Here is a 23,446-nt window from a genome sequence, read left to right on the forward strand (position 1 = left end):
GTATCAATTCCACTATAATCACATGCTGAAGAAGTACAATCCCGACCAAGTTCAACTTCTCTATATGGATACGGACTCGTTCATTTACGAGTTGATTACACCGAACGTCTACGATGATATGATGTCAGACCTACACATATACGACACTTCCAACTTCCCAGAAGGACATCAATGTCGGAGCGCGACGAACCGCAAAGTGATGGGTACTTTTAAAGACGAAACGGCGGGAAGACCCATTATCGAGTTCGTCGCGCTGCGACCGAAAATGTACGCCTATCGATTCAGCGACGGTGAAACAGAGAAAAGAGCAAAAGGGGTATCAACGGGAGCATTAAGGTCGCTAAACTTCAAAAACTTTCGGAGCGTATTGCAGGATCCTGAATCGAGGATGAGCGCCCCGATGCGCAGGATTGGGGCGCGGAGACAGAAACTATACTCATTTGAAAGTATAAAAAGAACTCTCTCCGGACTAGACGATAAACGTTGTATTTTAGAAGACGGTGTTAACACTGTTCCTTGGGGTCATCGTGACATCAACGATCTTTGCATGGTGGATGAAAGTTGCGGAGCCGAGACCTAGTTGAGAAAAATCCTCGCTGTTAAACGACCTCGTATAAATAGTACTAATAATTCTGCTGGAGAACCATCGGTTAAGAAATCTCGAATTGGAAAATAGTAAAAAGTGTAACTAACGGAACGAGAAGATGATGGCTTGTCTCGATGTACAAGGTTTTTGGAGCCAAGGAAAAATCATCGTCAAAGAGTTTGGTCTTGTAGATATGGAGTGTACTGAAACTGAACTCTATTTATTCAAACCTCCGTTCCCGAGCAGCAAGTTGAGCGCTAAAGATGTGACAAACAACTGGTTAACACGCAATCATCATCACTTGGAATGGGAAAGCGGGTTTCTCGAGTACCATGAATTCACTCCAATAATGAATCGCATCGGGAACCACTACGATGTACTATATGTTAAAGGTGAACAAAACCGAGATTTCATCAGTCGTTTCATGCCGGAAAAATGTATCGTTGTAAATTTGGACACTAAAGATTGCCCGTCCTTGCGACTATTGGCTCGTTGGTCGACAGCATATACGTGACCTTTAGTACATCCATTCTCCGCTATGTCGAACGCATTCCGATTGTGTATGTGGTTGTCGGAATCCTCTTATCGTGATTATTTCAAAACTGAAATCATGCAGGAGCAGCAGTAGATTATAGTGGCTGACGAACAAAGGAATCACCCCGAAAATAATATAGGAGTGGGAAATAAGTCAGATTGAACGAACCGAAATATAGCAGACGAAAAGTGACATCATCCGTGCTTAATATAGCAAACAAATTGTCGAATCAACCCGACTTAATATATAGCCTACGAAAAGTGGAATCATCCGCAGACGAAATATCGAACCGAAATATAGCAGTCGAAAATTGAAATCATCCGTGCTTAATATAGCAGACAACTTGTTTCACTCGAAATATATAGCACACGAAAATTGGAATCATCCGTACCTTGATATACAGCAGATAGAACTGACAATATGGACGTTTTCAACAATTCAGTCTTGATCGTCAACGCTAAAGAGCTGACTGTAAACGCCCGCTACAAGATGAACAAACTCATCAAAATGCCATCCAAGATTCGTTCGATCGACCGCTCCACCGGTTTCGTCTTCTTCGACGCTCTCTTCCTCTTCTCAGGTTTCGGTTTTTTCGCTGCCACCGTCTTGTTTAGTCCCATTCCGAGTTTGGCTTTTAGTTTCATAGCGTTCGTTACGGCGTATGCTGCCGCTCTTTCAGGCAACGATGAGTCGGACGCTTTCACACGTTCCCAAGCTCTGTCCGCAAGTATGAGATCGGCTTTGTTCCTCTCGGTGGTGTCTTTGGTCTTACTGTAAGCGATGTCGTGGGACTTGCAAGCTTCGTCGAGCGGATTTATACCCGGATCTCCGCGTTTCAATCGTTCTGCGAGGCGAGTGCACCTGTAGTCGCCCGGTAAGTGTAGTTCGAACGGTAGTGAATTTATCAACGAGTTTAACAGTCCACGTCCTCGATTGGTTTTGCTGCAAGTTGATAATCTTCTCGGTGACATACTCTGACGAAAATGTCCGTACTATTTATACGGAGAAGTAAAAAAATAACTGTCCGATAAAATAGGGAACGAATACGATGCGACTCGTCAAGCAAAAAAAGTCATTGCGAGTCCCGAACCTCGACAAACGGAAGAAGCAAAATGAAAACCGACGACGACGACACAGTGAACTGTTACCGGACAGTATCCGTTGCATTGTCGTCAGACCGTCCAACTGCGGTAAAACTAACGTGATGGTTTGCTTGCTACAACATCCGAACGGATTGAAGTTCCGCAACGTGTACTTGTACTCCAAGACACCGTTCCAACCCAAGTACGAAGAACTGCGTCAGATATTCGACGGAATCGACGGTCTCGGATACAACGTCTATTCGGACACGGTCGAGATTGTTCCACCAAACGATGCCGCATCGGACTCGGTCTTCATTTTCGATGATGTCGCCTGTGACAAACAAAATGCGATGCGGGATTATTTCAGTATGGGTAGGCACAGCTCGGTCGAAAGTTTCTACTTGTGTCAAACTTATTCTCGCATACCGAAACAATTGATTCGTGATAACGCTAACCTGCTCGTAGTGTTCAAACAGGATAATACAAACTTGCGACACATCTACGACGATCACGTCAACACAGATTTCACGTTCGAAGATTTCAGACACATCTGCTCGGTGTGCTGGCAGGACAAGTACGGGTTTTTAGTCATCGATAAAGATAGTAATAAGAACGAGGAAGGTACCGCAAAGGTTTCGATACTTGTGTTGTACAAGATGGTTAACTCATCGTTGTCGACGATCGCTCAGAAATACGGTAGTATCGATAAAATCCGTCAAGATATCAGACGGAAGTTAAATGCCATTCGCATCGGAGAGGCGGACGCTCAGGTGACGTTGAAGAAAGTTTTCAAACCGTTGACAGATCCGCTCGCAGCGTTGCAGAAAACTGTCTCGTCGTCAACACCCGCACTTGTTGCTGCTCCTCAGGAAAAGAAAACCAAGATAGAACCTTCAAAATCGGAAACGTAAGATGGAACAACGTTTGTCGATAGTTTATTAGCTTCGTTCGGATCACCGAAAAATATGAACAAAGATGATGATGTTAACGACTCAAACGAGGAGGAGGAGGAGGATGATGATGATGATGATGATGATGACGATGATGAATCGTTCCAAGACGCAACGGATAAAGAACAAACAACGGGTCGCACTGAAGACGACGTCGATTCTCGAGACACGATCACTGCCCCGAACGTACAGTTCTACTTGGACGATCTGGAAAAACATCCGAAACAATCCGATCCCGCGTATGGTGTGCGGAAAGCGATCAACGGAAACTTTCTTATCGGAAACCGAACCATTACTTTCGATTCGGACGGACGACTAATCTTGGACGGTGGCGATGTGGTGTTCGAACCGATACCCGGGTTCTTGGAGCTCCTTCTTAAGAAACATCCGCGTAATTACACAGCAGATGATCGTGCTAAAATCCAACGAGTAGTTACGCTCACCAATGCGCATCGGAGGGATCATCATCCACACGGTAGACCCAACTCGAACCGCAGTCAAAAATACCGCGATCTCATCAAACCTTTGTTCGCTACATCGACTCCGAGGTCAACGAGGAAGTCATCGCGTAAAAAATTGACGAAAGGCTCCGGTATCAAAATTCACCGTGCGAAACGGGAACTCGTCTATTGGGACGATCCGAACGAATTGGTCCAACGTCTCGTTCTACTTATAGCTTCGAAACAAGCTGGTCACACCGATCATGATCGTGCAATTCTGAGTATCGTCGAAGAGCTTAGCGAGGATTACATCCACTAAATATAGGTTTCGCACAAATATGAGTCACACCGACCGGTTTGGAAGATCGAAAGGGACTTACGTTCGCAACACGAAGCAAGGTCTCAAAGGTGACGGTTTCTTACTGGATCCCGACGGGAATTATCTCGTATCCAACAAACGGATCCGACAACTGCAAGATCCCGAAGAGGATACCGACGCTGTGAACAAACAATGGACAGACTCGAGGTGGACGGAAGCTATGAATTTAGCACAGCTTTGTATGGAGAAAATGGAAGAATACAAAAGTATTATGCAACGACTCGAGACGAAATTATCACGACTGGAAAATCGGATCAGTCAATTAGAGATTGTGAATCGAACGAAAGGAAAATAGTGTTGCGATGGGTCACACCGACGGTTTTGGCCGATCGAAATTACGCCGCGGGCCAAAAGATGACGGATTCTCACTGGAATCCGACGGAAATCATATCGTATCGAACAAACGGATTCGTCAAGTGCAAGATCCCGAAAGCGATGAGGATGCGGTGAACAAACAATGGTCCAAACGGAAGTGGAAGGAAGCTATGAAATTAGGTCAACACTGTCTGGAGCGTATCTTCCAACTTCACCAATCTTACAATCGTCTGGTTAAAATAGTAGCAACGAAACAGCATTTGAATCGAGAGAGCGGACGACGACGACGTTGACGGTAATTATCATGTCGGCAGTAAAACGTGGGATCGTCGAGGAGCTACATAAACCTGCACGACGAAACTATCCGCGTCGTAAAGTACGGATTCTCGGATTGTTCGATTTACGGCAAGCCGATCTCGTCGAGATGCAACCGTACGCCTCGGTCAACAAAGGATACAGATATCTCCTCACCGTCATCGACGCGTGCTCGAAAAAGGCGTGGGCCGAACCGCTCAAATAGAAAACGGGCACGGATGTCACTTATGCTCTGCAACGCGTTCTCAAAGCAGCCGGAAAGTCACCGAAACATTTACAAGTCGATATGGGCTCGGAATTCTACAACTCCAAATGTCAAGCATTGATGAAGCGTCACAAGATGAATATGTAAGTACAGCTCGTACTCGACAACCAAAGCCTCTATTGTGGAGCGATTCAACCGAACGCTCAAAACTAAGATGTGGAAAGAGTTTAGCGCGCAAGGATCGTTTAAGTGGGTAGATCTATTACCGAAACTCATCCGTGAATATAACGGGAGCGTTCATCGCACCATCGGGATGAAACCAATCGATGTCACTGAAAATGATGTACCGATGATCCTGCAAAAGCTTCGTGGACCGCCGCTGAGTAAAATTGAAAAGAGACGTCTGGCTAGACGAAAACTGAATGTCGGTGATCACGTCCGGATCTCGAGACTCGAAGCCATGTTCGAGAAAGGATACACACCGAATTGGAGCACGGAAATTTTCAAGTTTGTCAGCGTCAATCCGACCGTTCCGATCACGTACGATCTGAAGGACGCGCACGATACGATCATCAAAGGAAAATTCTACCGCGAAGAACTCCAACCCACCAACTATAAGGATACGTTCCTGGTGGAGAAAATTCTGCGTCGCAAGAAAAACCAGGCCTTTGTCAAATGGTTGGGTCTGGACGCGAGTCACAATAGTTGGATCGATAGTAAGGATTTCGTATAAATAGTATGCAACGCGAACTGTTTTAAACTGTAACAGTAAATATCCACAAAAAAAAAATTAAAAATTTTTGATTCATCAAACTGAACATTGCAATATCCAATCCCAGTCGCTCATCGCAAAACACAAGGTTCCCATTCGCATCTCCAAGCGCACACTACTGAAAATGGAAATTCCCGCATCAGACCCTAATCTCCAGTCTCCGATACCAGTCCCATACTGTAAGATACGGTCTTTCGAAGCCGAAAATTTTACAAGTCCGAAATCTCGAAAACAAAAAGTCGCATCAAAATTCGGTCCGTACAGTTTTCCGATCTTCGATAATGGAAAAGAATCGCATCCGTCCGCGGCGGATCGGACGAGGGTAATTTTTCAAAAATTTTTCAATTTCTCGAATCAGACCCTACTATCCAGTATCTGATACCACGCCCATACTGTGAAGTACGGTCTTGTGAAACTAATACATTTTACAAGTCCGAAAATCCGAATTTTCTGCACAATCTGGCAACATTGTATCGAAAAAGTAACCAATTTCTTGCACCATCTGGCAACGCTGTAAAATTCGATGTTGCAAGATTTCACCCATAAATAAATCATTTATTATGTGCACTGTCCGGCAACGTTGTAACCATTTTGAAGAATACACCATTGCATAACCTGCGTATTGAAGGGACTACATTACACCATTGCATAACCCGTATATTGAAGGGGTTACATGCAATACTTTCATTTTACAGCGTTGCCACATTGAACAATAATTACCATACAACACTGTAATTTAATTCATATTGTTCTGCACCATCGTGCAACGCTGTTGGATAATTTACTGCACTCAAATTCCTGTTTTCCCCCTACTCAATTCTAACACCTACAAATGACTTAACTCAGATTCAATGATTCATTCATCAAGGGGGGGGGGGGGGAATACAGCAAAAATGTCTCTGAATGGTCGATTTACTGTGAAGTTAAGAATTTTTAGTAATGTATTGTACCTCTACTGTAAGTTTTCTTCCAGTAGTAAATGTGCAGGCAATTTTTCAATCGGGATAATAATCTTGCAGTAAAAAACTGTAATATTGTTGTAAAACGAGGCGACCAGCAGGAATTGTATTCATACCAGGGGTGTACCGAAACAACTGAGACCAAGTGTGTCAATCGAAAACTATGATAGATATCGAAATGCGGTTTACGAGAGGTTGTAGTTCATACATTTCATACAATTAGCCATGAAAACTCTAAATTTGAACCTATTCGGTTGAAAATTCACCGAGTTTTAGCTTTTTTTTTTTTGAGGAAGAGTTGAAAATAAAAGTAGGATTTTCGAGTAATTTTTCATTTCGCGAACTGTTCCTGAGCCGCGCTGCAGATCGCGACGCTGTGTATCATGTGAAGAGATCATGTGGGCACTGTTCTGAGTCCAGGTTTTAACTGGTTGTCATGATGTATTGGCGGGAGAAGGGGGGAAAAGGACGGCACACAGAGAATAACGCCAGTAAAATCGGCTTTTCATACTAGCAAACTTTATTCACCAAACAGATACTTATATACAGGTAATTGTCCTCGGTCAACGCTCGCAGGCGAGGTGCATTCGTCAATATTGAAGAGTAAACATTTAACATAGAAAGGTCGTTCAACACTTATCAGTTGTTGCCATATTTCATGACACCCCCACTTAATGTTTACGCTTTAATTATACTAAGTCTAGTTTCTCTCTCAAAAAACAAAAATGTACCCTGGGTAGGTCTTTGGTTAAAATATCAGCTAACTGATTTTTACTCTCAACGGACTCAAGAGAAATTCTTCCTTTCTTCCATAAATCTGAAATATAGTTATATTTTATGTCCATATGTTTGACTCGTTTATTATTTGAAGGGTGCTTAATAATATTTATACACCCTTGATTGTCTTCATGCACTCTAACTGAGTTGACTCTGATTTGAAAATCTGCCAACAGTTTTTCCAACCAAATCCCTTCCTGGATCGAACTGCAAAGGGATATTAATTCAGCCTCAGTATTCGATAGGGCAACACAATTTTGTTATCTCGTACTCCTCCAAGACACTGTGTTCCAAAATACTTGAAGTAGGTTTCCTGAAACAGATTGTCTATCATTTATATCTCCCCCTAGTCAGAGTCCACGAAGCAATCAAGTACCTGGTCTTTACCATGATTTCGATAAATTAATTCCAGGTTCATTGTTTCCCCTAAATATCTCAGAACTCGTTTTAAATAAACCAAAAGTTCATGCGTAGCTTTACCTTGAAATCTACTAAAATAATTTATGGCAAAACTTAAATCCGGACGTGTTCCCAACATGAAATACATAATACATTCTACCATTTCCCTCACCTCTTTTACAATAACATTGGATTCTGGTCGGGCTGATAAATCTAGTTTCAATTGTGCATCTATTAGTAGAAATTGGTTTACATTCCAACATATTATATTTTTCCAACACCTTTTAGATATACTCTTTTTGACTCAATTTGATTTTTTACTGTTTAGGATCAATCTCGATTTCTAATCCGAGAAAATGTTTCAATGTTCCTATATCTACAATATCAAATTTCTTGACTAGCTCAGATTTATATCCGTCAATTAGTTCATGGCGAGAAGCACTTATAATTATGTCATCAACAAAAATCAAAATAAAAATCAATCCTTCCCCACATTTTTTTGTGTATAAACAGAAATCGTTTTCAGATTGGATAAAACCTAGTTTCATTATAAACTCATTGAACTCTGAATTCCAGACCTTTGCTGATTGCCTTAGTCCATATAATGCCTTATTCAATTTTAATAAAAATCCACTCTTACATTTTACACCTTCAGGGGGATAAATGTACACATTTTCATTCAATTTTCCGTTCATGAAGGCAGTTTTTACATCTAATTGAGCAAATTCATAACCATACTGGTTTCCTACGGCTGAAAGGGTTCGTATGGTAGCCATTCTAGCAACAGGAGAATATATTTCTTCATAGCAAAAACTGTCTTTCTGAGCAAAACTCCGAGCTACTGAACGACTTTTGTATTTTTCTTCTGCATGAGGTTTGTATGTAAAGACCTATTTTGTATCAATGATCTCGGCATTACTGGGTTTTGGCACCTCAGTCCAGACTTTCTTTTTGTTAATTGATTCTAACTCCCGATTCACTGCCTGATACCATTCTTTCTTGTCCTCTCTTGAATCCAACTCAGAAAAATTTCTTGGAATATCATCGACTTAAGCAATGGCATTGTATGCAGAATAGAGTACAAAATCTTTAAGATGTGCTTTTTTTGTGTTTTTGTCCGTCCGACGGACAAGTTGCACAGGCAATAACACTATTTTCCATTTTTTACAAATTTTTCGCAGTGAATTGGCAAGCACGTGAAAATTGGAACTTAAAATTTTAGACTCTTTTCATGGTAGATAAGGAGGGTGTAAGAATTATTTTATCAAGGGATATTTTCATAGCTCCGAGGAGAGCCTAGTAGGGTAGAAGGATAGGGGTAAAGGATAGGGGTCTTAAAGATTTTTTTAAAGCAAATTCCGCATAATTTTTTTTTCTTTTTGAGCGGGTGAGACTGAAAAATTTGGCCTCAAATTTTTAGAGACCATATTTTAGTAGAATAAAATGATGATAATCGTTTTGTACCACTTCAGAGGCAATAGCAAGAGGCAATAGAAAATCGCTGAAAATTCGAAGATAAAATAATGTGTTTATTTCTGTTGCCTCTTAGATGGTACCAAACGACCATTACCAGATAATTTTAAAAGCTTCTTTTTCAACATTAAAAATTCTTTGAAAATTGAGGGCCCAATTTTTGCCTAGTTACCAAATTATTAAAAATATTTAACGAAAATCGCTGCAAAGCCGATAAAATCGTGTTTGCGACCTTGATTCCAGTAACAACCTGCCCAGCAATATATTTACTATAGTCTCTTGATGTCCATAGAGTACTTATGTTAATGTCTTATAAATATGGGCTTTTTAGAAATAACAAAACTTTCATTTTTTTCATGCTTACCAAGCCAGGTGAAAAATTAGTGGAAAATAAAAATGAAGAGTCTTAAGCCATATCGAGCGATTCAGCTGAATTATATGCTCACATATGGAACAAGAAACCAGACATCTAGGAAACCAATAATTGCTCTTGATTTTTTATGAAAATGTTTCCCCAAAAACCGGAGGCAGATTTTTTGCATGTTTGCAAAGTCACTTGAAGAAATCTGTAAAATTGTGAAAATGGCGGTCGCATTTGTGTATCCAGCTCTTCTAGGGCATATGGAGAACAGAAGATTATTTTTATCCAACATTTAATTAACACGCGTCAATGAACAACCATATGCAAGTATCACCCAGTCGTCGTTGATATCTCATACGAGGCGGACACGATTCGGTGCGCGCTCCGTGAGAAAAAGTTTCGTCAGCCAGTATTGAGAAAAATCAAAACATGTGAACTCGCGAGTGTCTATTCAGTACGCGGCGCGAATCTCGCGACTAAGTGCAAGTGCGAGTGGGCCAAGTCCACCTATAAACAATAAACATTCATGCAGTCCGTACCAGCGGAGGTATGTAAACACGGGATACAGTGCTATTACGTGAACAATGTTTTTCTCGGATGCCACAAGTGTCTTAATAAAGGGAAACTTCTAAATTTGACCGCCAGAAACGCAGCTTTCTCTGGAAACAAGCTGCTGCCAAGTAGCTCAAAAATGAGTTCAGAAAACTCTGATCCTTTTCAGAGGAAATCAAGAATAGCCAGATCTCCTCCACGACCCACAAATACGGCGCCGGTAATTAACGACGATTGCAGTTCAATTACGAAGGAGGAAGAAGAAATCAAAAAAGTAGCGGAAGCAATTATAACCACAGAACCGGAAAAAGTTAAGGAGGACCCCTCACTAACTGAAACGGCAAAATCATTTATTCTACAGTCGATTGCTGTTGTTAAATCACTTCAAGATGAGAATATCCTCTCAAAAAATTTTATTCAAGAGCAACAGGCCCTCATGAATAAGCTACAAAGTGATAGCAAAGCTATGCAGGCCGAAATAAATGAACTCAAATCAACCAAGACCAAACCTCAGCGTAATGCACAGGAACAGCTTAAAATTACGCAGTTCCAAGGTCCCGAGGGAAAGAACTCCCCGACCCCCACAGGCCGTAAGGTTCAAATTGCACCTACCCCACCCCCGATTCCTACAGGAAATAAATTCGCATCGCTAGAATCGATTGAGATGGACACCCACGAAGAGGAGCCTAGCCTCACTGATGATGTGTCTGTCACGGAAGATGACCTCCCGGACCCTGAATTCAGGGAAAAACGACTCACTTACCGTAAGCAGCTCAAGAAGAAGCGTAAGCAAACCAACTCTAGAGACAAGGACGCCCCCGCACCCTCGGACGCTTCTACTTCTAAGGATAAGTCTAGTGATATTAAAAGTTCTAGCAATAAATCTAAGCTTAAGATACTACCTCCCCCTCCCATCAAGGTCTTAGGGATTAAAACTTATGATAAGATTAAAACTCTTTTAAAAGTAGCTTCCCCTACGGAAGAATATTCTATGAAGTTTTTGAATAACGAAGTCTGGAAGGTTAACCCTTCCACGGATGACGCGTATCGTCTAATAACCGAGGCGCTCTCAGCGCAGAGTGTGCAGTGGTACTCCCACTCAAATAAAAACACGAGGAATATCAAGGTATTGTGCAAAGGGCTTCCCCCTTCAATTTCTGAGGAGGAAATTGTGCAAGATTTACTTGCAAAAGACTTTAAAATTAAGTCTGCAGTATGTATGCGAAAACGTGTCATTAAACCTAAGGCAAAACCGCCACCTACACCAGCTGCATCCACCCCCGCCGAGCAAACTCAAGTTGCTACGGCAACTCAGACCCCTGTTAAGGAAATACCAGAGTATGAACTGGTAAAAATTCCAGTGCATCAACTGGACTTTGACCACTCGGAATCTACTGAGCGGATCTTTGCAATTAAAGGTATTGCACACACTGTAGTACGGATAGAGCCAGTTAAAGTCGACCCTTCGGTCGTCCCTATTTGCAAACGCTGCTGTGGGTGGGCACATACCAGTAACTACTGCCAAAAATTCCCCCGCTGCTGTAAGTGCTCAGGGAAACACCTGACGGCAAACTGTCCCACTCCCGGAAGGATCCAGAATCCTAAATGTGTAAATTGTGGCACGATCGGGCATCCCGCTAGTTACAGGGGTTGTCCTTTCGCTAAAGAAATTCAAGCAGCCCGAAAAAAACAATTAAAAGCAAAGAAATCCCCCCCTCAAAATGATGGCAAAAATTTCCCTAATCTTGGAAAAGATAAACCCCGCCCTGCCTCAAAACCAAAGGCGCTTGATAAGTCTTTTTCGCAAGCACTATCAGGCAATTCGTCAAACAATTCTGCGTCACCCGGTCTTACCGGCAACGCTGATTTAATCAATGCGCTTCTCGCTACCATTCAATCATTAAATGAACAAATCAAACTTCTAAATGAAAAAATTAGCCGTTTGGAATCACGTCCGGCAAAATAATGTTTCATCTTTTTTCTTATGAGTGTAAATATCAATTTATGTACTAATAATGTCTCTTTGTCTGTTTCTAACATGACTCATACGGAGCTGGAAGATGTCGCAATTGATTTTGACAATATGACTAATCTCCCTGCTCGAAATTCGATTAATTTACTAAACTTTTTGGCATGGAATTGCGGTGGCCTGACTCGGGGAAAGGCTGAGGAATTCAACGTTGCGCTAAGAGATTTCAATGTGGACATAGCCCTCCTGTCAGAGACCTGGTTCACCAGAACTGATTATAAGAGGTATTTTACAGGATATAAAATTTATAATGCTCTTCATCCAGCAAACAAACACAGAGGCGGCTCTTCCGTTCTAATCAAAGAATCCATTCAACATAATCTCATTAAAGTAATTGAATCCCAAGCATTTCAAACGGCCGTTATCAGTGTTCACACTGAACTCGGCGTTTTTAATGTCGCCTCAATCTATACTCCTCCAAAAAATGTACTTTCAACAGCCGATTATACCAGTTTTCTGGATGAACTGGGTCCCACTTATCTTGTGGGAGGCGATTGGAATGCTAAAAATCCTCGTTGGGGATCCAGGATTGTAAACCCAAAAGGTGAATCCCTACTGGAGGCTGTAAGCAAAGCCGGGGGTAATTTCATCACACCCGGAAAACCTACAAACTTCCCTACTATTCCTGGCCATCAGGCGGATTTGATTGACTTTTTTGTGTACAAAAATTTAAATCTGATCGATCGCACTTCTTGTGACACAATCGCAATGAAGAAACTAGCAGGACATGCACAGATTATCATGTCCATATTCACAAATCCCATTTTAGCAGATCGCCCCCCAATCATATGTTCTAAAAGGACAAATTGGGACCAGTTTCGTTCTGATCTTGAATCTTTAATTGTAAATAACGTTCCAATCGCCTCCCCTGCGGATATCGACAGAGAGACGGAGCTGTTGGTGGAACAAATACAAAAATGCGCCATATCTAATACTCCTGTGGCCACAAACAAAATTCGGCCTTATTCTATCCCAAAAGACCTCCACAAACGCAAAGCAAAACGCATTTCAGATAATACCCACTATCCAGACGACATCTCTCACTCTAACAGGTTAAATAAAATTGTAAAAAAACGAACAGAAGAATTTTTAAACAAAAAATTCGAAAATTTCATCAATTCGCTTTCCCCCATGGCAGATAAAAATTATTCCCTTTGGGCTGCCACTAAATACTTAAAACGCCCCAAGCAACTGAAATTTCCTATTCGTAAAAAAGATAACACTCGGGCTAATAGCGATTTAGAAATGGCTGAAGTGCTCGCTGACCATTTCGAGGCTGTTTTTCAGCCCCAAGAGAACATTGAACTTCCTTACTCCGATTCAGAAGGCTCATCTTCCGCTGATAGCTCCAACTCGGACCCGCAAGGACAGGGGGAGGTGTCCGCATTGAAACCAAAAAAAGTCAAGAAAATTCCACCAGTCAAAATCAAATCCATATCTCATTCTGAGATTATAAAGGAGATTAAAGGAAAGATCAAAGCCAAAAAAGCCCCCGGCTTTGATAAAATCTCCGGTCTTATTCTAAAAAATCTCCCAAATAAGGCAATAATGAAATTGGTCGGTATCTTTAATGCTGTTCTACGATTTAAATACATCCCCACACAATGGAAAATGGCAGAAATTATCACTCTGCTCAAACCAGATAAACCGCCTGCAGAATCTGCATCGTACCGGCCAATTTCTTTGTTGCCAGTTCTGGGAAAACTGTTTGAAAAGTTGTACATAAAACGTCTCAATGAAATAGTCAAACAAAATAATTTAATTATCGATGCACAATTTGGCTTTCGAGCTCAGCATTCGACAGTTGATCAATTACATCGCATCACAAAATTCATTGAGGGCGCCCTTGAAAAGGGGGAATATTGTGTGGCGGTTTTTCTTGATGTTGCACAAGCGTTCGATCGTGTCTGGCACGAGCGTCTCATTGGAAAGCTTTTCTCAATGCTCCCTTGTAACCATGTGGAGCTCCTGTCTTCTTTTCTCACAGGAAGACAATTTCGAGTTCGTTACGAAAACTCAACCTCTGGTTTAAGACCCATTAGAGTAGGAGTTCCTCAGGGTTCCTGCTTGACCCCCCTTCTTTACTCTCTCTTTACAGCGAATATCCCACAGTCCGGGAGGAGGGGTAAGTTGGGAGTTTACGCCGATGATACTCTCGTGTTGGCTTCGTCTAAGAGCTATAGAGAGGCACGTCATACAACTCAACAACACTTGAATAAAATCAACAAGTGGACTTTGAGAGATAAAACAAAGTTAAATGCCACAAAATCGGTGGAAGTAATTTTTACAAATCGCCCTTATAAACACATTCCACTTTTCCGAGGGAACGATATAATTCCACACGACACAGCTGCCAAATATCTCGGACTTCACCTGGATTCCAGGCTCAGGTGGGGCACCCATATTAAAAAGAAAGTAGCCCAGCTACGTTTAAAGTTCTCTAATATGCAGTGGCTCGTCGGACGAAAGTCACGGTTACCTTTAAATATCAAGTTACTCCTCTACAAGTCAATGTTGAGGCCTGTTTGGAGCTATGGCTGCCAATTGTGGGGTTGTGCAGCCAAAACAAATTTAGATAAGATAGAAGCAATACAAATGAAAATTCTGAGAAGCATAGCTAAAGCTCGTTGGTACGAGAGGAATGTCGATATCCGGGCAGACCTCGACATTGATTCTGTGGAGGACTACATCACCAAGATGTACACCGCATATGAGAGCAGGTTGCATCGGCACCCCAACCCTGAAGCGCTCGCGCTCTTGGAATGGGACCGATGCCTCCGCCGATTAAAACGTCGCAAGCCCCATGAGCTTGGAATCCAGGGGTTCTCAAAATTCTCATAATATTTATCATCGTGCCTCTCTACGCTCTTAGGACGTGATCGACCGGACCGAGTCCGGTCGCCCAATTCTACACAGATAAATTAATAAGACCTTTTTACTTTGAAGTAAATCTGTCTTCATTCTTTCTCCTTAATATTGTAAAGGTAGTACTTTTTATAAAATGTATCTAGAATCAGTTTAATATTATTTAGACAATTAAGACAAGCTTTTAAAAGACTTATATGAAGTCTAAAAGTGTTTTTTGTACAAAATTTCTATTGTGCAAATAAATAAAAAAAAAAAAAAAAAAAAAAAAAAAAAAAAAAAAAAAAAATGCAAGTATCAACTCCAGAAATGAGGACTAAAGGCGATTTGTATTATGTTTACAAAGTTTGAATGATTCAACAGCAGTGGCGTAAATGAAGGGCCGCACTGAGGGCGAGCCCACGGCTCTAAGGGGCCCAGTCACCTCCTGAAATGTTGAAATGGAATCCCCTCATATAGCCTTGCAGGGTATTGAGGTGGGCCCAGCGATAAAGTCTGCGGGCGGGCCCGTGCTTGGTGAGTGAAGTAACTCTTTACAGAAAACGCATGAATTTGAAAAAAAAAGTTCATTTACACACGCTGAAGAGCGCAAGCCCCTACCCAACATTACCCTATAATAAAAACCTTGCGTAAGCTGCTGAAAAGGGGGGGGGGGGGTAAGTTTGGCTCACGGGGTCTTACGAAGGGGGGGGGGGGGTCAATTCAAGTATTAGTGAGCCTCCCACTTTAAGAAAAACTAATAATTTTGAATAGAAACAAAAAGTCGCCACTTTTCACACTTTCTCTGTCACTTTCTTGAAAATTGGTTGGGGGGGGGGGGTCAGGGCAATTACTTGATTCCAAAGGGGATTGAAATGTAGTTGCACCGTTGCTTCACAAGGGGTGGAGGTTTAAAAAGTCGTCCAAAAAGCCGTAAGTAGGTATTACATGAATCGCTACCAGAGCGAATTATTGAACAGTTAAACAATAAACCGAAAACTGGCAACCATGGCGCTTTAGAAAAAAGCCTTTATACTGGAAATGATTGATTTTGGTCGTAAGTAGACGAGCAGAGGTGAATTAACCATCACTGCCATCATGTGCCACCTAAAATCGCCAGTTTACGATTCAAAACATAGGCGGCCGCGCGTCGACCCGCTCCGTTTTTGGGCTTTTGCTCCCTCAATTTTAAAGATGAATCTATGATGTAATATACCAAATCAACGCTAAAAGAACGATCTACAACTTTTACTGAAGGATATTTTTCGATCCGGGTCTTCATAAGGACGTAAATACGGAAAATGACTGTCAATAATTCTCAATTTTCAATTTCCTTCAATTTTACTCACCTTTAAATTACTTTGACATTTAAAACTATTGTTTATTCGAAAAGTAGACTCAATTACCTACAGTTTCAAAAAAAATGAGCTCTCCAAGTTTATTTCTCGCTCCGCAGTGAATTTTTGAAAATATGTCCAATTTTCAACCTCATCGGACCACTGTGCGAAATCCCCCAAGGGGATTTATGGGGACTTTTGGCTAAAAACACCTTTTCATATGAAGAATCGATTGGGCCTAAATCCGGCCGTATTTTAATTTTTGGCCGGAATCGGCCCCTATTCGCCTTCGTTTACTGGACTATATGTTAAGAGGTTAAAACCTGCATCCAGAACAGTGCCCACATGATCTACAGCGTCGCGATCTGCAGCGCGGCTCAGCAGCATTGTTTGCGAAATGAGGAAAATACTCGAAAATTCTGTAGAGTTATTTTCAAATCTTCCCCGAAAAATTGCCGTAACTCCGTGAGTTTTCGACCGAGTAAGCTCAAGTTTTGAGGTTTGTTAGCTAATAGTATGGACTACAATCTCCCATAAATTGCATTTCAACATCTATCATACAGGGTTATCCAAAAGTCACTAACCACCCCTGTAACCTCTTCCAAATTGAGATAGAAGTTTGAAACTTTGGGAATGTTCCGCGGTCTAAGGTAGCAACTTTTTGGTCCCCCCAAAATTTTGGGGGGCGGCCCCCCTTAAGTGGGGCGGGGGCTTACTTTTTTTTGCAAATGGCAACCCCTCCTTTGTGATACCTCATTCGAAAGATAATAAAAAAAGAAAATTTTTGGCGCAAACCGCAGGTCAAAATGTCCATTTTTGACAAAATGGCGGCCGGTCAAAGTTCAAAATGGCGGAAATTTGGCATCTCCGTTGTTTATTGACGGATTGGTGTGAAACTCGGAATCCTAGGGTTTTTTGAGATGAGAAAAAAGATTCTGGCATTGGTTTTCCAGAAAAGTCAGTCCTTTTCAAAATGGTGGCGATCAAAATGGCGGCCTAGAGTGGGAAGTGGATATTTAGGCTGCATATCGTTGGATTTGCAGGAAACTTGGTTTCTGGGGGTGTTTCGGCACGAGGAGAACGAATCTTTCATTGAATATCTGAAATTTTGACAAATTCCAAAATGGCGGCGGAAAAATGGCGGGAAATCAGTTTTACGGCTCTTTACCAATGGATTAGCATGAAATTCGATATCCTGGCGGTTTTTGGCTGGATTAAAAGGAATCTTTCATTAGATTCTTAAAATATCAAATAATTTCATGCTAATCCATTGGTAAAGAGCCGTAAAACTGATTTCCCGCCATTTTTCCGCCGCCATTTTGGAATTTGTCAAAATTTCAGATATTCAATGAAAGATTCGTTCTCCTCGTGCCGAAACACCCCAAGAAACCAAGTTTCCTGCAAATCCAACGATATGCAGCCTAAATATCCACTTCCCACTCTAGGCCGCCATTTTGATCGCCACCATTTTGAAAAGGACTGACTTTTCTGGAAAACCAATGCCAGAATCTTTTCCTCATCTCAAAAAACCCTAGGATTCCGAGTTTCACACCAATCCGTCAATAAACAACGGAGATGCCAAATTTTCGCCATTTTGAACTTTGACCTGCGGTTTGCGCCAAAAATTTTCTTTTTTTATTATCTTTCGAGTGAGGTATCACAAAGGGGGGGTTGCTATTTGAAAAAAAAAAGTTAGCCCCCGCCTCCCTTAAGGGGGGCCGCCCCCCAAAATTTTGGGGGGACCAAAAAGTTGCTACCTTAGACCGCGGAACATTCCCAAAGTTTCAAACTTCTATCTCAATTTGGAAAAAAGTTACAGGGGTGGTCAGTGACTTTTGGATAACCCTGTAGTATCCGAATTACAGACTTGATCTCTCAATGAGTTGTTTAGGGACGCCCCTTGTAAAAACGTCCATAAATCGCCGGTTTTATTTTCCAGTGTGAGTAGACATACACATACATAGGGTGTTCAAATAGTTTTCCTTACCGCCGGTCTTGACAATCCATACACAACAATTTCTGGTCCATGTACAAGTTTAATGCAATTAAAAAAGTAGAAATCGAATGTGGCACACATCCCCATGAGGAGTTTGCGGGGTCCTATACATGAATTTGAACTGTGCCTGGATGTGTCTGGGTCATGTCCTAGTCTGACAAAGCGTAATGTAGACTGAAGGTAGGAAGCAAAGATGTTTGGCTCAAATTTTAATAAAAAAATATCAATATCAGCATTACCTGTTTGCAATTCATTTTTAAACGTGACGATATTGAAATGTGCCCAAAATACATGATTTAAGAAAAGATGTAGAAACTGTAAATTCATGGTCACAGGTTTAAGTATTTGAAAATGGGAATTGTAATTTTACTAATTCCATGGAATGTTACTTAAAGAAAAATAGATGGTCGCTTCTTCAGAAGAAGTGTCAGATTAATTTTTTTTTCTCTGAGGTACAGATTTTTCTTAAATGTTATCGAGTTGAAGAAGCGTTTACCTTCTATCAAACCATTTGAAAACGATTCAACAAGAAAAATTCCCCTTGCATGTAGTCCGGGTCGACATCAAGTAGAGTTTTCTTTTAACCAAAACAAGTTAAGTGGGAAGCCAATCCTCCTCTCCTCCCTCTGATAAAAAGTTTACCGAGTTACATGCACAAATTTCTTGCTGATTAGTTTGACACTTTTTTGTTTCACTAACCTTAATTATCTGCTTGACAGAGCTGAAAATTTAGGCCATGTTGCTTACCGTGTGGGTATCATAGCCGCCTTGAGATCAAGAGTGCGAAATGGACAAGCTATTGGTGTGATGATAACAGCGTCCCACAATCCGGAAGATGACAATGGCATCAAGATAGTTGATCCAATGGGAGAAATGCTTGAAGGAGCTTGGGAAACGTATGCCACTGACATGGTGAACACGCCTGATGCCAGTTTAGAGCAGTTTCTTCAAAGAGTAATTGCCACTCATCAAGTTAATTTAAAAGCAAAAAGTCTTGTTTTTCTAGGCTGGGACACTCGGTATGTTAATCTGCCCTCATGCTGTGAACTTGTAGAGAGACAAAAGCTAAAGAACGACTGTCCACTTCTTGTAAATCCAAAGAAAAGTAGATGAAACATGTAATTATGCAAATTGACTTTTTTAACAACATTTTAGATTTGCAGTTTAGAGGATCTATAAAGAGGGTTATACAAAATCGGCGATATTACCCCCCCCCCCCTCTTGGATTTTGCCCGGAGTTGGATATGTTGCTCCCTATCACAGGACACGCCTTTTTCCGGCGTTGGCAAGTTCACCCGCAATTTTTCCCGCGCGCTACAGCGTTGCCAAGTTGAGAACAGGCAAATTCCGTAAGTGGCGTTAAAATTGAGCTATGAAGTTGCGGTTTTAACGAAAATTCTCTAAAAATTGCGTACTTTTAGGAAATGACCATCAATTTAATGTCGCATTAATTTTAATATGCATTGTTGCCAATTTTTCGATTTTTTAATTCGACTAATTTTACAAATCCGCAAATATCCAAAAAAGCTATCTTCAAATCTGAATAAAAAGTTTTCTAATCGATAGTTCGTTCGATTCCGCATTCATCGATATATTATGGCTCGCTGGGAAACTTTTGGTTCGCGAGATATCATCAGTTTTGTAAACAGCTTTATGGAGCGACGACGCTTTTTGAGTCCGGGCGGATAGAAATTTTAGCCTCCAAAAACACAGGTCAGCATTAATTCCATGGTTTCCTATGTAATTTTCGGCGTTGAATCCGAATTGGACCATTTCATAACAAAATTGTAACCAAGAAGTTGCCAAATTTGGCAAAAATGGCTTAAAATCGGCCTTTTTGGCAGATTATGGCCAGTGACTTGCCAGGAGTTGATCGGACGACAAAATTGGTTATTTCCACAGTTAAAACTCGTTGAACTTTTACAAGCTGAGTCAAATTCTTTCTGCTCACGGCAAAATTAAAGGCGTGACAAGCAGCAAACTTAAAAAAAGACACCTAAATCGGCGCTTTTTGCGGTTTTTGTCCCAAGTTTCTTGTTTTCCGATTAAGAGAATGTTTCTTGACTAAAGTAATGAACAACATGAGCAAAATTTAATAAAAATGAACAGTAAAATAAAATCGAACATATTCCGATGTTGCCAAGCTTAAACAAAATACTTGAATTTTCGCTGGTTTTTTCGATATTTGTCCTATATTCTTTGTTCACTTCTTATTTTTAAATTATTTAAATGTATCTCTCTTGCAAAATAATACACTTTTGTAGAATAATTTAATTTTCAACTTAGATAAAAACCAATTACTAGGGTATTTATACTAGAGAGGAAAAATTCATAAGAAAGTGAGTTTTGTCGAATCGTGTCAATAAATCACATTTTGAAACAGTAATGGAAAACTTTCGGATAAAAATTAACGAATAAAATGTACTCCTCAGACTGACTTCATTAAAAAAAGACAGGACGCAGTGCAATATTGCCAAAATTACGTAGAATCGTTGAATTTTGGCGGTATTTGACCGTTATTATTCATCGCCCTATGTTCAGTGTACAATTTTATTTTATAATTCTGAGAAAATGGAGTTTAATAGAAAAAAATAACAATACCAAAGTGAAGAAGCCGCCCAGGAAAGGGCAAGAAGATGCTTAAAAAGGAACAAAGGCGCTCCAAATTACTGAGGACCTGTGGGAGGACAAGGAACTATGGCGGTTAGGCGTTGCATGGCGCGAGAGATCACTGTTAAAGCAGCTCCTATCTATGTATGTAACATTACAATAGTTTGTCGTTACACTCTGTGTAATTCAGATTTTCCTAAGAAATGTTCGTTCAGTCGGAAAACAAGAAGCTTAGGACAAAAACCGCAAAAAGCGCCGATTTAGGTGTCTTTTTTTCAGTTTGCTGCTTGTCGCGCCTTTAATTTTGCCGTGAGCAGAAAGAATTTGACTCAGCTTGTAAAAGTTCAACGAGTTTTAACTGTGGAAATAACCAATTTTGTCGTCCGATCAACTCCTGGCAAGTCACTGGCCATAATCTGCCAAAAAGGCCGATTTTAAGCCATTTTTGCCAAATTTGGCAACTTCTTGGTTACAATTTTGTTATGAAATGGTCCAATTCGGATTCAACGCCGAAAATTACATAGGAAACCATGGAATTAATGCTGACCTGTGTTTTTGGAGGCTAAAATTTCTATCCGCCCCGACTCAAAAAGCGTCGTCGCTCCATAAAGCTGTTTACAAAACTGATGATATCTCGCGAACCAAAAGTTTCCCAGCGAGCCATAATATATCGATGAATGCGGAATCGAACGAACTATCGATTAGAAAACTTTTTATTCAGATTTGAAGATAGCTTTTTTGGATATTTGCGGATTTGTAAAATTAGTCGAATTAAAAAATCGAAAAATTGGCAACAATGCATATTAAAATTAATGCGACATTAAATTGATGGTCATTTCCTAAAAGTACGCAATTTTTAGAGAATTTTCGTTAAAACCGCAACTTCATAGCTCAATTTTAACGCCACTTACGGAATTTGCCTGTTCTCAACTTGGCAACGCTGTAGCGCGCGGGAAAAATTGCGGGTGAACTTGCCAACGCCGGAAAAAGGCGTGTCTTGTGATAGGGAGCAACATATCCAACTCCGGGCAAAATCCAAGAGGGGGGTAAAATCGCCGATTTTGTATAACCCTCTTTAGGTAGCTACAAGGGTTGTTCAGGAAAGAATATTCCTTATCTTTTCTAAGGAATCATGGAAAGTAAATAGATTACCCCTCCATGTCTTCCCATCTTGTCCATCTTATTCTTTCAGCCCTTTAATTTTCTATTTGTTTTTATTTTGAGAACAGCTGGTCATGAAAAACTGGCATTTTTCCTCAGTGATCCGAATTGCTAAGAAATTTTCTTCCTTTTCAGTAATGGTTGCATGATTATGAAGTGTCAGTGTTCGTTTTCTCAGCAACCATTAATGCCATCCGAAAGTTGACCATACCCTTGTAAAAATTGTTTTCGCAATTTTGTATTATTTTTAAACGTGAAGCCGCTGGTGATGCTCCAATGATTTTTTCAAATCATCTCCGAAAATTTGACCACTACTAATCAGGCAAAATGCCACTTTTAAGTGACTGGCTGATCACAAAACAAAATGAAAAGAGCTGGTGAAAGAAAAAGTCTTTTCTATGATACATTTAAAATCATCCTAGCTTCAATAACGAAGGACTGCTTCATTAAAAGAGCGTAGACGTAATTTGTACTTTTGAAGAAAACTCATGTTGGATACTTATAAAAAAATACGCGCTCCCTCTGGACTAGAATAAGTAAATAGTCCCCCATTCTCAAGGTTATTTTGACGTACAAAATATTTGATATATAAATATGCAAAATTACACGTGTCTAGCACGTACCGTTGTTTTATTTTGAAACCACTCATGAAGCATGTTATACGCCGATTTATCGGTGGACGACTTTCTTGTGATGAAATACTTTGTTTCTTATTACTCATGATTTTTCTCTCTTTCTTTTAATGGGAGTGGAGAGTAACAAGAATGGAATGTTGAAAACATGTTTTATTAATCACTGAAACCAACAAGTTTCAAAAACGCAAGGCATCGTCCATAAATTGTAAATGCGTAGACAAAACAAATCCGAAGAAGTCGAATATAAGATGTGGTATGGTAATATGCTGCCTCTTATACACAGACATGACGAAAAATCGGAAAATTCCTCCCTCACTCTACAATCTCAATTCAACTTCTATTCTACAAGAACATGGCTATTATCTATGTTAATATTATCAAATATTCGAAACATGCATTCTTCTTAAACCAGGTGCAAACGCGTATACGCCCTTTCAGCGAAGAAGCCCTCAATTTTAAACTAAAAAAGAGGGGACACTTCTTCTCTGAGCCCCTTGTAGTTTTATGGTAAACAAAACTAGGGTTGCAAATTTCCTGCCACACCTTAAGTGTCAGTTAAGTTTCCTCAGTCCTTCACAAAATCACTGCTTTATTTTTTTAACCCCCCCCCCCCCTTCTTTTTTCTCACTAACAGGTATTCCATTTTGAAGGTGATGGTTTATTCTTAAAGGAGTAAAATATGACAGGACATTTGCAACGTTGCCCTACATCAAGGTGCATATGTTTCTCTACTT

At 40.6% G+C, this 23,446-nt stretch overlaps 1 protein-coding gene across 4 annotated transcripts in view; it reads left to right on the forward strand.

The window, feature by feature from the left end:
- nst (phosphoglucomutase 3-like protein nst) overlaps nucleotides 1–23,446 on the forward strand; it is a 206,233-nt gene that overhangs the window by 14,903 nt on the left and 167,884 nt on the right. For 2 of the 4 annotated variants that reach the window (XM_072297204.1, XM_072297201.1), the window contains exon 2: nucleotides 19,026–19,325. The exons of 1 other annotated variant lie outside the window; for it this stretch is intronic. In XM_072297204.1, coding sequence (XP_072153305.1) covers nucleotides 19,026–19,325 — 300 coding nt within the window. The remainder of the gene's footprint in view (nucleotides 1–19,025; nucleotides 19,326–23,446) is intronic. One more of the 4 variants, XM_072297202.1, reaches the window with a different exon arrangement.

Source organism: Bemisia tabaci, chromosome 2 (assembly GCF_918797505.1).
Source record: "Bemisia tabaci chromosome 2, PGI_BMITA_v3".
NCBI lineage: Eukaryota > Metazoa > Arthropoda > Insecta > Hemiptera > Aleyrodidae > Bemisia > Bemisia tabaci.